This window comes from Ipomoea triloba, chromosome 1, assembly GCF_003576645.1.
Source record: "Ipomoea triloba cultivar NCNSP0323 chromosome 1, ASM357664v1".
Lineage (NCBI taxonomy): Eukaryota > Viridiplantae > Streptophyta > Magnoliopsida > Solanales > Convolvulaceae > Ipomoea > Ipomoea triloba.
In genome coordinates, this window is record NC_044916.1 from 11,346,071 (window position 1) to 11,361,499 (window position 15,429).

At 34.2% G+C, this 15,429-nt stretch overlaps 2 protein-coding genes across 2 annotated transcripts in view; both read right to left on the minus strand.

The window, feature by feature from the left end:
- Positions 1-167: 167 nt before the first annotated feature.
- On the minus strand, positions 168-5,645 carry LOC116026126 (nitrate regulatory gene2 protein). Its single transcript, XM_031267581.1, has 6 exons — positions 5,557-5,645; positions 4,164-5,182; positions 3,399-3,583; positions 2,541-2,764; positions 1,601-1,931; positions 168-824 (listed from the first exon to the last, which is right to left on the minus strand). The coding sequence occupies exons 2-6, from the start codon at positions 4,960-4,962 to the stop codon at positions 357-359; spliced, it is 2,007 nt and encodes a 668-aa protein (XP_031123441.1). The 5' UTR covers positions 4,963-5,182; positions 5,557-5,645; the 3' UTR covers positions 168-356.
- Positions 5,646-12,375: 6,730 nt separating this feature from the next.
- Positions 12,376-15,429, minus strand: part of LOC116014884 (U3 snoRNP-associated protein-like EMB2271) — a 6,397-nt gene continuing 3,343 nt past the window's right edge. Inside the window, exons 3-7 of the mRNA XM_031254848.1 lie at positions 14,571-14,795; positions 14,022-14,235; positions 13,749-13,924; positions 13,125-13,190; positions 12,376-12,785 (exon numbers count right to left, since the gene is read on the minus strand). Coding sequence (XP_031110708.1) covers positions 12,708-12,785; positions 13,125-13,190; positions 13,749-13,924; positions 14,022-14,235; positions 14,571-14,795 — 759 coding nt within the window. The 3' untranslated portion in view covers positions 12,376-12,707. The remainder of the gene's footprint in view (positions 12,786-13,124; positions 13,191-13,748; positions 13,925-14,021; positions 14,236-14,570; positions 14,796-15,429) is intronic.

The window sequence follows — 15,429 nt, forward strand, 5'->3', positions numbered from 1 at the left end:
TGCTTCTGAATTCAGATGCAAATTCTAAATATTGCCTGCAATCATGGATTCTAATTAATCCGTGATTTACCCGAAACTAAAAATTGTGTTAGTCTACAACTTTTCCCTGATAAGTATCAACCAGGCACAATAAGATATGAAAAACAAGTATCAAGACAGCTGCAGAATAGATCAAATACTAAATTTACTGACGAAAATAGAGGGAGTACACTTAGCTACTAGTTTGTAGCAAACTTTCTTGAAATCTTTCTTGTGGATAAATCAACTTCCTAGCTCTCACTGCCACAAACTTGGCATTTGGAAAGCTAAGCAGTATCATAATTAGGATGCTCGAGTAGAGAAGGAAATGGTGACCTTCAACTTGCGATTGTGGGTTCAAGTGAGGAGCTTAATGAGCCATTTTCATGTTCTAATGGAGTGGCGCGATTAAGAACAGCTTCGAAGGTTTGGGAATAAGAGCTGGATAATTCCACTAAAGCTTGAAATAAATTAGGAAGGCTTGTCTGTAGGTTGTTCAGAAACATGACCTGTGTGGTGTGAACAGAGTTTGTATACTTGGCCTTCTCATCATCCACCCGCTTTTTCAAGGCTTCAAGTTTAGCGCGCTTGATTGACAAAGGATGCTTAGAGCTCAAATCTGAGTTTGCATCTCCTGCAGTAAAGCTCCCCTCAAATTTCATCTCCAATTCGGCAAGGGAGTTTAGTTCATGTTGCAATTTTCTCTCGAGCTTTGCAGCCCTCTTCTGCAAACGGAGTTCCTCTTCCTGCTGTGAAACTATGGAATGGATAACCGACAGGAAATTCTTAATGGCTTCTGATGCCATCTGCAAAGCAAAATAAGCAACCACAAATTATCAAAATGAAGATTCAAAAAATCAGGTGTTCCCATTAGTATGGGATTATTTTCCAAGTTGAGAATCTAAATACGGGTAAACTTGCTTGATTACTTCAAACAACACATTCCACCAAGAGGAGAAGAAAAGAACTGGAAATATCATTATTTTTTAAAGAGTTAATGCCATCTAGGGTCCTCTGAGTATAGTGGTTTTGCCACTATAGTTTTAAACTTTCAAGTTAACCACATGTGGTCCTTCAACTTTCAAGTTAACCATTCATGATACTTCAACTTTCAAATTTTAACCAGTCGTTTTCCTTTTGAAAGGACCACAGTTGGTTAAAATTTGAAAGTTGAAGGACCATGGGTGATTAACTTGAAAGTTTAGGACTAACTGTGGCAGAACCACAATACTCGGAGGACCCTAGAGGGCATTAACTCTTTTTTAAACTAAAAAGATAGCAAGAAACTATAGTTCATAATTTACTGCTAGTTCAAGCATTCTTTTTCTTTTTCTAACATGATCAACCTACAGAGTATACTATTGCCAAGGAAAACTGATCATCATTGCACACCGTATTATACTAATTTCTTTAACCAAACTCTCCTTTCAATATATGTTCAATATTTCCTTATAAATGATATAGAGAGAGCGTTATACATGTTCTCTAATAAAAGAGGGGAAAGGAATTAAGGACTCGAAAAAACAAAACAAAATAAAAAAAAAGGGAAGAATAAGAGCAAGAGGAAGGGAAAGGAAGATACCTTATCGGGCAACTTTTCAAGTGCTGTTAGCCACTCTTCAGAAAGCGAATGCACCACTGATGAAAAACGACTCGGTTGATCACCATCTCTGAGGCAATTGGTGAGTTGGATCCAACTGCAGAGGGTCTTTACATATTCATGCTGAGAAGTAATGACTCTGCAAAGACTATTATACCATGAAGTGACCTCGGTTTTCAGCTGAATCGCAGCCTGCCTGCGATACTCAGAAGTACAGTCGATGCTTTGTTGGCTTGTTAGATGATTTAGCTGCTGTGATAAAAGGTTCTGCACTTTATGGCACTCACACATAGTTTGCCACATGTGCCTTAACCTGAAAAATAAACAGTCCTCAGAAGGATTAGCGTTTATACAAACATTTATCATGTAACAAGGAAGAAATAGCCATACATAACACTAATAAGAGCCAAAATTAGATTGGGCTGGAAAGAGGTAAAAGTTCAAATACAAAGGGACCAACTTCTTGCTAAACATGTTCCCTTTTAAGCTGTTCATATCTTATTGGTAAATTAATCGTAATTGGTAAGTTTATAGGCCACTTCAATAAGCTGTTCAACCTCCATTTTCATCCCCAAATAACTTCTGAAAGTAGTTCCACTTGAATATCTATCTTCCATAAAAGGTTCCTCTCAAACTTCCAGACTTAAAAAGACTTGCAAGCAAAACCCACACTCATAATCCTAGCCAGCACTGAGCTTTTTCAATCTTCCATCTGGGAACTCCAGAGGGATATTCTGCAAAGACTGCTAGCACAACAAGGACTTTGGTTCTTTCATCATTTTATGATCATAATCCCACCAAGAAATTGATAATATATTGATGCATAGTTTAAGTCTTGAAGATGTGCATGATATGGCAACATAAAACTGCTGGTTATACAAAAATGTGTTAGGACTTAGGATTTCATTTATCATGTCATTACCCTGAAGCTATTGCAACCAGCTGAGGGTGCAACTCCGCATCTATGAGCTTCACTATTGTTGAACAGGATTTGCTGATTGATTGTTGTAGCAATGAGATGTGAGACTCTAAACTTTCAACCCTTAACCGGATTTTCTCTGTCTTGGCCAAGTCATGAATTTCTTCCTCTTGTTTCTGGAGCAACAATGACTTCTTTTCAAGTTCTGCCTTGGTGTTCTCTTCTTCCTGTAAATATCATAGTTGCATCAAGGTAAGGACAACAAAATTTCGGGAGAATAAAATGAAATACACATAGGGGAAGAAAACTTGAGTTGGGTGGAGGTGAAAGGTGGTTGAATGATGGCCAAAGGATTCCCGTAGTGGAAAGAAAACTCGAGTTGGATGGTGCAATTGAAGTGAGAAAGAAGATATTACATGGGAGGATGGATACTTGGAAAATCTTAGTTAATATGCATAATTGCACTTTCATAAGGGAGGAGGAAGTGAATACACTTCGGGATTTGACATTATCTCGCCTGAAAAAGGGCTCATTATATAAGATTAACTCCAGCAAGTCCTGCTGATACAATTATAAATGATCTCATCATTTAATTGGATTAACAACATCTATGTAATGCATAGTGGATGAAACTTCCCTTAGTGGCAGAATTAAATATTGCAACACATGATCATGACAAAAGCAAGAGGGACACAGCTTTGAATGAATAAGCCCCTAAACCACTTTCCAGAGGATTCTATTTGCAAAGACACAAGAAAAGTTTGTACCAAGGCATGCAAAAGAGATATGAGCCAAAAACTAAATTAGATCTTTAATGGATAAAACCAAGGATTCATCCCTGGACAGAAGAGCTGTAACAACCTTAACTTCCTTGTACAGTTTCTGCTCCTCAGTATATATCTTTTCCAGAGTTACACAGTGTGATCCAGGTTTGCAAGGTTCAGAAGGGCCCAAAAAATCTCCAGCGTCTCTGGTAGAATTAATTGACTTAAAAGACCAACCCCAAGTGAATGCACTTGAGGCCTTTGCAGAATTGTGCCTCTTCCCTGTGCACAATAAAAAGAAAATCAGCTTCCAATTGATATCCCATGTAAGGATTTAGTTTCAGGGCAACCATAAGTTCAATTAAAAACAAATATTAGATGAGAAATTACTATTTTGGGATATTAATTGCAATTTCCAAAACAAAAGCAAAAGGGTAAAATAAATTAATAAAACATGATTAATATATCCACAAGCATGTCACACTATCATAAAGTGGTGAAACAAACAAGTACGTCACACAAAATGTTCATTTAAGTTTATGTTCAAACATTTAACAAGCTGGCAAATAAGACAGTTTTAGAGTTTGCAACCAAATTGAACAAAGGGCAAACGCTAGCCTCCAACAGGGAAATAACAGTGATTTACTCATTTTATAAAGAGCAATTATAGTTCAGCAGATTCAGCGAAAATAATCAACAGAGATGAGAGAAAAAAGTATACTTGCAGTGCAAATGAGAGTTAAGAAAGATGAATGGGAAAATATTTATCACCAAGCTGCAGATAATATAGATAATTTTCTAGGGCTAAAATGCAATCTGAAGCAATAGAAGTATATTCTAACTAGCAATAAGGAGTACTTACTCTTTTGCTCTTTGATACTCTGATAAAGGAAACCATCTCCCATGTGGACGTCAATAAGAACAGCTACATCCTTTACACCAGCTGATGCTTTCAAGAAATAATCATCCAAATCCCGGAATATACCAGCCAAAGTTTTACTGCTTCTGGAGACAACTATGGCCATATCTGAAGTGCCTTTGTCATACCAGCTTGCCATCGACGAATTATCATCAACTAATTCAACAGTTTGCTGTTTCTCAGGATCCATATCCACAACACCATCATCAACAATACCCTTGTCCTCATCTTCTTCAATGAATTCAGTGTTTGTCTCTTCCCAATTCTCCTCCTCCCCTTGCTCAATCGTGTCTCTCCGCTCACCACATTGCGGATATGGAGAAGAAAAAAGATTCCAATATTCCCAATCACTCGTAGTTACTGGAGGTGGAGGCGGGGTGTGACTATCATCATCATCTATCTCTATGACATCCTCTTGTACAGATGCCGATCCTTGTTTATCAGATGTTTTTCTCAAATCAGGGCTAAAATTTGGCGGGGGTGGAGGTGGAGGTGAAGGCGGTAATGGGGGTGGAGGCGAGGGTGGCAATGCAACTCGAAAATTGGTGTCCTCAAGTTCCAGTGTCTCTGATTCAGTAAATTGCCTTAATGTCACTCCTGTATTTTTCAGTGCTCTCAAATATGCTAATTGGGCTTCAGCAAACTCTCTCCTAAACCCCAAAAGATGTTTCATCAACCTTTTTCTCTCCTTACAATTCCTCACCCTCTCTTCTTTATCAATTTTTGATTCTACACACCCCATTTCTTAACTTTATCAACAAACACTTGTTTAAATTTCCAATATGCCCAAGCAAGTATTCTTGATTCTATACACCCAAATGTAACAACACTTCACACACTATTACCAAATTTGCACATATATATATATGCAGAAATTGATAAACACCTCAAAGTTAAAATTTGCAGGATTTTACAGTTTGCACAGACCTACATGCATTACTATTTTCTGCTGATCCAATCATCTGAAACCCACAATGAAACAGCAAAATAAGGAAAAACCCATTAACATTTTTTAATATAAATTTAAAAAAAAAAAAAAAAAAAAAAAGGTTCTTGAACAAACAACACCCAAGTGGGTGCTCAGTGAACCCAAGATTTCCAAGAAAGGAGGAAACAAGAAGAAGTGTGCATCAAAACAACATATTATTTATATTTTTGTGGGGATACATATAATGAGACAGGAAGACAATGGTACTGACATTTCGAAGAAAATGACAGAGACAGATGATCTGCAAATGACACTAAGTATTATATATTTGAAAAAACATTAAAAGAAAATATGTTTGTCTGTTTGTTTTTTCTTGAAATGTCGAAAGAGAAGCTAAGAAGAATATACCAGTAGCACAAGGAAGATCTTCGAGAAGAAAAGAGTGTAGTTGAGTGCATTTCTTGTTCACGAGTTAGAGAGAGAAAGCAGCATTGTTAATGGTGGAAGCAAGGCCCAAGGATTCAAGGACCATGTTACTTATTACATTGAATTTTTTATTTTTTTTTAATTTAAATTTAAATTTTGCATTTAATAAAAGGTTGACATGAGTCAAAATATTCTTCTCCGGTCTTTTGTAAGAAATTTACTTTTTTAAATACAAAAAAAAAAAAAGAAAAAAAAAGAAGGAAAATGACACTTTTGCGCTGAATATTTGTTCCTTATAAGTTAATTTAAACAAATTTACTCTCCCAGTTGTTTATAATGTTAAATTTTTAGTCTCTAATGTTATATAATTACCGTACTCTATTAACATATGAAATTATTTTTATCATTTAGAATTACTATTCACTATTAAAAATAATGTTCCCATTGAAAGTGAAACTTTAATCATGGATATTGATTTTAAATGACGAAAATAACCTCATAAAAACGAGTTTGTTAATGGAGTTTGATAATTATATAACAATATAGACTAAGGGTATGTTTGGTTCATGGGTTTAACTATCATGAATGGGAATCAAAAGTCATTGTTATTATTTGGTTGATAGGTTTCTAGAACACTACTATGAGATTTGATTACCTCATTAATTAAAAAACTCTTTCCCTAATAAAATAAGGTTTCATTCCATTATTCCATTACCCCATTAATTAAAACTCTCAATTGGTAATTTGATTTTTAAATTTGGATTAGTGTTTTTTATATTTTTGTTTTTATTTTTTTTTATTCATATTGGTGCTTTGGATGCCTTTATATTAAAATAAATTGTCTTGATTTTTTGTTCTTGTATTTTTTAAATATTTAGGGTGTGTTTGGTTCGCACATGAGAATCGGAATCGGTATGGGTATCAAATACTTTGTAAGGGTAATGGGTTTTGGTGAAAGTATTTTGCATGTTTGGTAGTATGGTGGAATGGGAATGATTATTAAAAGTTGGGGAAGAAAGGAGGAAATGAAATGAAACTCTTATTTCATTAGGGTATGAGTTTTTCAATTAATGGGGTATTCCAAACTCATAGTAGTATTCTAAAAACCTATCAACCAAACAATAACAATTACTTTGATACCCATACCTTATGTCTAAACCCACCAACCAAAAACACCCTTATTTCCATTATAGGATCATAAATAGCCAAACAACAATATTGATAATCATTCCAATTCCACCGTATTACCAATTACCAAACATGCAAAATACTTCCCAAAACCCATTACCATTACCAAGTATTTGATTCTCATTACGATTTCGATTCCCATGTACGAACCAAACGCACCCTAAAAGTGCAACATTTCACCGTATTACCAAACATGCAAAATACTTTCACCAAAATCCATTACCATTACCAAGTAACATTTTTTGAGTACTACTGACTCTGTTACAATGTAATATCTGTTCATAGCTACTTTCAGTCAACAGTTGCCTCCACTGAGACTCAAACCCACTTCCATCATCCATGTGGGAGTGTTAACCGGGACACCGGATGCCACTAGACCACAAGGTCTTTGGCCCCTAAAAATGCAACATAATGGACAATTAAAGGACTAAATATGTTCAAATCAATTAACACATACCAAATTTTCAAACGTGAAATAATTCAGGGGCAAAAAATGTTGTTTTCTCAAAAAAAAAAAAAAAAACCCTACTCATGTATCATTCTCATCATCTCAAAGTCACTCACATATCTCCTTTAGTAGTTGCTCTTTTCCTCCTTAGCAAGAGAGAAATTCTCCATTATTTTCTCTTTGCTATATAAAAGGAAAGGTTCTAACTTTTTCTTTATAGTGAAACATTTTTAGTCTTGCTCGTGGGTTTTACCATATTTGGGTTTTTCACGTAAAATCTTTGCCTCTTACTAGTATTATTTATTATTCTCTCATATTATCGATTGTTATTTTGTTCATATCGTGTAGGAAAAAAATCAATCGTGGTCAAGTGACCTTACATGTCTAGGAAAATCTTTAGATGAGACTCGGTATTTAAGTAGTCCGTTAGAAACTCACCTCTCTCTTGTAAGAGTTATTTTCTTGGTGTATTGTTCATAAAACCATTATTATTCCGTCTGTACGATACTATTCAAATAGTTCATAGGATATTTGTTGATTTTACGATTGTGTTGGCTTGCCGATTGACTACCCCGTAGTCATAAAATCAACATTGGGTGGAGACCTGAACAAAAAGCCTTTACTTTTGTTTTGAGTTCCTAATTACTATCATCAAACATCTTGGTTGTAACATGTAAGACAGGGGGTCGAACAAAACAAGATTTGCGCAACACACTTACTATCATCAAATGTCGCCGGGAGAAGGCGCCGACGATCGATTTTTTAGTCGGAAATGATGCCGGATTCCAAGTGACCTACTATCACATGTCACTAACCTACTTTTGGGTTTTATTGTTCCAAAATAAACTATTAATGGGTTAATTGCAACTTTAAAAAGTTTAGGTACATAATTGACTTTTCAAGTAAAGTTTGAGGGCTTATTTGACCCTTTTCCCTATATACAATTAAACTTCTCACTATGGAAAACTTCAATCCACTTTAACTTGACCCAAATAAAAAATGAACTTCACTGAAAATTATACCACAAAATGACTAGTTTGAATGACATTTTTAGTCTAAATTTTCAACATATTATATATAGCGAATAACAATATATGTTATGATTTAAAAGGTATGAGTGTTTTAAATGTATATTATTAAAAGAATGAGCCTACAATACTTGATCTTTTAGAAAAGAATTTTACTAAAAGAAACAAAAAAATTACTGCTAGCACACGAGTTGAGCCCGTGAAACTCGCTTTTTCTAAGAGCATCTACATCAATCCAAGACTTTTTGTGAGTTTTTATGTGCCACTAGGAGAGAGAACAAAGAGAACAAAAAAAGGAAGAAAAAAATTCTAACAAACAGCAAAAAAAAAAAAAAAAAAAAACGCATTTTTCTTCCAAGTGGCCGCCCTTTGAAATGCCCTAGCCGACGTGTGGGGAAACACACGCCCGTTGAGGCGGCAGTGAGCGCCAAGCGCGAGTTGTTGCCTATTTCTTTCTTTCTTTCTTTTTTTTTTTTTTAATAAATTCTGACAAGATTTTGTGTTTTGCAGGAGGAAAAAACAATTCAAAAATCATCTCCCACATTAATGAAAAATCATATTAAGCTTTTTGGACGGACAAAAATTAAGAAAAAACTTCTACTATGTATGCTCTGAGTCAAATTATTTTTTACCTTAACCCATTTCATTCCAGGCCGGTTTAGCACTAACTCACATACCTCAACTCAGTTTTTCACCCTTAATAATTGATTAAATGAAAACCCAAAAAAAATTATTTGTGTTACCCCAAAAAAATTATTTCCTAACAAAAATGATGGAGACTATAAAGAAAAAGTGTCAAAATCAACACCATATATGCACTTTTCTCCTTTCTTTTGTCTACCAAAGTTTTATTATTTTCCCACTCCCCGATGAAGTAAAAAAGACTTAAAAGGTTTAATAAAGTAAAGAAAGAAAGGAGAATAAAAGTCAAATGTCTTTCTTTCCTTCTAGTCTAGTCTGCATAAGCACTTTACAAGCATGCACCACTATTGCAGGCTACTTAAGAGATAAGAAATAGTTATGAGAAAATCAAGCCGAGTTGGTGGCGGAATTAATTAGTTCGATAATTATAAAATTTAAAGTTTGATTTACTATGAGAACTATTTATTGATGTTCTCAGTTGAGCTTATTAACTATGGATAACCTAAATTGGTTTATCTTGTTGTAGTCCTTTGTCGGTTAAGGTCACAAGACGAGTTTCACTCATAATGCATATTAGAGTGACGATTGTGGACTTTCTCCTAAATCAAAATAAATAATTATGTACTAAGGTATAATGTAAGAATTGGCCCGCACGGGTTTAGCTTAGTGGTTTAGCAGACAGTATTTGGGAGAAGAATCAATGTTTGTAACGCGGCCGCAGAAGTGTGAGATTATGTCCAAAGTGTGTAGATCCCTTATGCTCACTGGCATATAGCACATCATTTTATAATGTTGGGAAACTCTTATTAAATTTAGAAATAATTTCATATTAACTGCCTTAATTTATCTCATAATATTTACCGCTTAATATGCCTCTGTTTAATGGCTCCTTAAAATAAAAATAAAAAATAAAAAATAAATAAAAACAACAACTTTTGAAAATCAATAGAACTAGGGAAACCCAACACTAACATCAACACACAATCATCTGCAAAAGAGATAAGCCATACCAACTTTCATGTAAAATCTCCTCGAAATCTAGTGGAATTCCATTGTGTATTTTTCCAACACCTTCCACCTATCTAAACACAATATTTTACTTTAAAGAAAATTAATTTGACTTAACTCATGATCAATTTACACTCTACTTTTGTAATTTCTTAAAGTTTTCATTCCACCCAAAAAGCTTGTTCCTATGTTGGGATAATGAGTTTGGGTAAGGATTTAGTATTTGACTATTGGTACATTTGTAAGGGTAATGAGATTAGGTAATGTGTTAGTAATTTGGTACATTTAAAGAAATGTTGAGTGATAAGTGGATTAAATAATGTAAATAATGTCATGTTGCAATAGATGATTTGGCCTGGACAGTGAAAGTTTTGATGATGGTTTGAGTTGGGATTAGGTTTTTTACACACACCACATGCATACAAGTTTTAACTTTACATATATTGAAGTAATCTCATTATTCAAACATGATTTACTGTGATTTATTGAGTGTTAAATCAAATCTAGTTTAACAATATTTTGTTTTGAGGGTTAAGTAGTTACAGTATAATGTGTTATGTTAAGAAGTATTCTAACTTTTAGGAGTATCTTATCATTTTTCTCTTAGGTTTTCTATTCACTGTGGTATAAATTTTAACAACCATCACTATGATTAATTGGTTGTTTAAACAAATCTAATCTAAAAACATTTTGATTTAACAGTTAACTAATCATAATATATCACATCAAGAAGTATCTTAAGTATCATTTTCCTCTTAAGCTTTCTGCTCACATTGTTGTCTTAATTTAACAATCGTTATTGGTGGAAACTATAATTAATATTCTCATAAAATTTGTTACCTTAACGTGACACACTATAATTAATTGTTGTTTTACCATGCATAATCTAAGGACAATCTATTTGATAGTTATCATAATGTATCACATCAAGAAGTATCTTTATTTCTAGAAAAAAAAAAAAAACTTATCATTTTCCTCTTTAGTTTTCTTCTCATGCCATTGTCTTTAATTTTGACAACCATTATTGGTCAAAATTATAATTAATATTGTACATCATAAAATTCGTCATGATAATTTGGAATTACTTATCAACAAAAAAACTAAACTTGTGAATAGAAATCATTGTGGGAATGAATAAGTTAAGAAACAATTATTATTTGTGGACCAAAAAACTTTATAACAAGAAGTTTTTAGTATGAAACTATTTGGATAAGTCATTGGTTGGTAAAATGTAGAAAACATTTATCCATAGTGTGATTCAAACATCATTCAGTTCCAACTTCCAATACCATTTTATATTCATTATCTATAAATTCATTAAATTAAAGGATAAAGATCAAATAGGCCATTTTTTTTTCGAAAATTTTCTCAACACTGTGCTGCACAGAAATTTAACTGACAGCACACTGTCACAACTTTACGAAATTTTTCTGAAAATAATGAAGCATATCTCTAACGAAAATATAATTAGGTCACTGAACTTAAAAAATCTACAATTGAGTCGCTAAACTAACCAATTTCATGCAATTTCTCCATTTTGCAGATTTTTAATAGGTAACCTATATTTAAAATATATTTAATTTTTAAAAAATAATAATAATAATATAATAATAATAATAAAAGAAAAACACATGACTGTCTCCGGTCTCACCCTCTCTTCTCTCTGGATAACCACCGGCGGCGAGACAACACCGAAAGCAACAGCTCCTTCGAAGCACAACAACCCCACCGGCGATCTCCTTCACGGGCAAGCCACCCTCTGCCAACATCAAGTAGCAACATTCTTCATCCAGGCAAAGCTCTGGCGGCAAGTAGCGCAGTCACGGCTTCTCTTCATCGACGACACCTCAGCTGATCTTACAGCAACGACCTTTGGTTCTCCGACAGTGTCCTATGATTTCGGCAGAACTGGACAGTTGCAGCATGGCCGATGGCTTTTAGTAAGAAGCTGTCTTGGTCTCCATGACTGGAGACGGTGTTTTTTTGGTTCAATAATTATTTAAAATTCTTTTTTTTAAAAATAATTTAGATTACCTTTTAGAAACCTAGAAGAATTGCATGAAATTAATTAGTTTAGGGACTCAATTATATATTTTTTAGGTTCAATAGCCTAATTGCATTATGGTGTGTAGCTCAATCCAATTGAGGGGGCTAGGATAGGGATGCATCCCACACCCATACTGAAAATCTTAGCCAAAATATAAGGAGTAAGTTGACAAAATACATAGAGTAATACTTATGTCAAACCTACACGTTTTTGTAGTATAATTAGGACTTCACTTCAATGTAAGAAGTGAACCATGATGAAAATTTTATAGTACCATATTGTAAAGAGATAACTTTATCAAGATATATACTCCGTATGATATTATTGTGCGATACTGTAAAAATTCTTAAACTTTAACACGTGTGAATCTAACTTCTAAAAAGATAATCTTGTTATACAATAAGCTAAAGAGGGAATACTAACAAAAGATCAAAGAGGAATTGAGTTAAGAAAATTAAAATTGAGCCTCATAATCCAAAAAATCCTCTTGCAAAAATTACAACTACAATGAATAGCAAACACAATGGCTTCTCTGGGATGAAAATTTTGATTGATTCACTATTGTCCATCTTACAACAGCACTCTCAGCATTATATTGGGCCTAATTATATCGAAACGAGATTAACTTTCAACTACAAAATTTAGGTATGAATGGAGTACTTAACTTCTGTGGGAAAGCTTGCTCCCGTGCATCCAAAAGAGTTACCGTCAAAGAGAGAACACCCTTTTTAGTATTGAGACGAAGTTGCAGCAAGCAAACCGTCTACCAACCTCACATGTGCTTGAAAGAATGTATAGCAACTCCATTCTGAGCATTAGCAATACGACCCCACCTTCCTAAGCGAGGTTCCTGTGAATGAAAGGGAACTCGTATTAATAACAACCTAAGAAGATGCAAAAATGGCAGTTTAATTCACAAAAGTTGTCGATGCAAAATTATAGTTGAGTAAAGTGGGAAAGCCAGTCTCCAACAGCCCCTCCCCTTATCAACCCGCCCCTCTTCGAAAAAAGAATAACCCTGTCAAGGAGGCAGTATGGATCTTGGATGTTATCTATATAAGTGCATGCTTAGACGCTTAGTATAACTCGAATACAATTTGAGGCAATGCCGTATACCAGAATAATTAAAATCTACATCCAAAGAAAGAAAAGAAAAAAAAAATTAAAGTGGAAAATGATAGCACTTCACCTTTCCAACTCCGGCAACAAGGAAGCGTCCAGATTTTGCAAAAGCTAAAGAATTTACAAATCCAGCCTACATCGAGAAATTGTTGCATAAGCAAATAACAGTTATATCAAGAGATGATAAAGATAAGAAAGAACACCTAACCATGTATAAAGCCAACAGAAGATTAGGAGAATATACAAATATTGTTCTTGTTGATACCAAAACTATTTTTTAAAATTGAAACAATACCCAAACAAATAAAATGTATGAGGTGGGAGACTCAAAGCTGAGACCTCAACTTAGACAAGGAAACTGGAAACCTAGATGCCAACTTGACCAAATGGAACTGATTACATGCTAAAATGTGTTGATCATATGACATTTACAAATTTAATGAATCTTCCTTTATTGTTACTACAACTAATCCAAAATAGGAGGTAATTATGGTGAGTTGTCAGCACATGCGAAATTGTGTTGATAATAACATCAAAGACTCAAAGTTATCAACTTATCATTGCCAACTATTAAATTACCATGATCAATATCCACCTGAAGCATACTAAGTGAATCTCAATTTACACAATTACAGAGAATATAACACAGCAATAGTAACCCGCATGCAATATAATGCACACATGCTCTTACCAATGGAATCTCAAACAAAGGACAGATTCCCTTGGATTCACCCTCAACTTTCCAAAGACGAATTAGACCATTGCCTGCTCCTGAGGCAGCAAGATCACTGCTTCTACAGACAGCCACTGAACTGACCCAGGAGAGTGCAGATGAAGAGACACTCTCAGGATTTAAGGCAACATTTCCTGCGCAATTTGACGCTTCTAAATTCAGGTTTTTGTTGGTGTAACAGTGAATTTAATTCAGAATTAGTTAAGTGTTTTTCAAAGAACCATAGCTTACCTATGTCACCATTTGACAGCATTCCTGTACTTCTCTGCTCAATAAGTGAAGTGTGTGCATTTTTCACAATGTGAATGGGTTTCTTCTTCTTTGCAGTCCAATGTTCTATACTTCCATCACTAGAACCTGATAAGAATTCATCATTATTGATGAAACAACAGCATTCTAGGGAAGAAGCAGAAGCGCGAAATATAAATTGTGATTCCTCAGGAACCTGTTCACCAGAGAGTAGGGGTGGTGTAAGCGGCAAAGTAGTTTGTAATAACTTACTTTTGTGAAACGAAACTTTTATAAGAACCTAATACTGCTGCTCTTAACCACGACCGTTGGAAAGGAAATTTAAAAGGGCATGGAAGAAAACACTAAAGTTGGATTCTTTTCAATCTCATTTGAACAAAAAAATTCAGCAAAAAAGTTAATGAATTCAGTGGGGTTAAATTTCTAATACACCACTAACTGTAATTTAACAAATTGAAACCAATAAACTCTCATAATAATAATATTTGCAAGAATGTAATTCAGGTAACAGACACAAGTCATAGAAATAACCTTAAATAAATGCATGGTTCTGTCACGACCAACTGTCAAAACTCGCTCTTTCCGCAATGAATCAATTGTTAGGACTTCAGCTTGGTGCCCAAATAGTGTGTTTACATAAGCTCTATCCTCTACATTCCAAATCTTGACCGATCGATCAAATGACCCTGAAAACAGTTCTGAACTTCCTTGCCTGAATGTTAAGCATGAAACAGGTCCTTTATGGCCAGGAAAAGTCTGCCACCATTCATTTGCAAGTCAGAATCGCAATTGTATAAACAAAATGAAAGATCAGAAACTAAGCAATATCTCATAATTCATAAGCATACATAAATACATCAATGCAAAATGTAGAGTTATTAGAACAAGTTAAAGGCATGCAAGTCCAGGAACAGTGGCGAATTTGTTAAGTTAATCATAAAATGAATATTAGTTAATTATCTAAAAAATGTTGCCAACAAAATAATTGACAACTTTTATTTGATAAAAGAGTGACAAGCAAGATTATAATAAAAGTACATTTATTATTGTATATATTTTGAGTTATGAGATTATATAAAGTATCGGTTGACATATGCCAATCGTATTTGTACAATTATGTAGTTGATACATGATTACACAAAGTATCATTAAAAATTATTATTGATAATATATGGTTTGGTATATATAATGATATAAAGTATAATCAATATTGATATAGACTGCATAATTTTGCTACCCCCAGACATGATTTTCCTGGCTCCGCTCCTGTCCAGGAAGCAAGGGAGAAATTTTGTGACTAGTGTGCATTGGTGCTTGCTAGTGGTTGATGGATCTCTCTTTACAGTTTCTACTTCTTTTGCATTTTTTTTTGGGGGGGGGGGAGGGGGGG

Coding starts and splice junctions, on each gene's coding strand:
- LOC116026126 (XM_031267581.1), bottom strand. CDS start 4,962: ATGGGGTGTGTAGAATCAAAAATTGATAAAGAAGAGAGGGTGAGGAAT. Junction 3,584..4,163: donor GAGTATCAAAGAGCAAAAGA/GTAAGTACTCCT, acceptor TATTGTGCACAG/GGAAGAGGCACAATTCTGCA. Junction 2,765..3,398: donor AACTGTACAAGGAAGTTAAG/GTTGTTACAGCT, acceptor TGATATTTACAG/GAAGAAGAGAACACCAAGGC.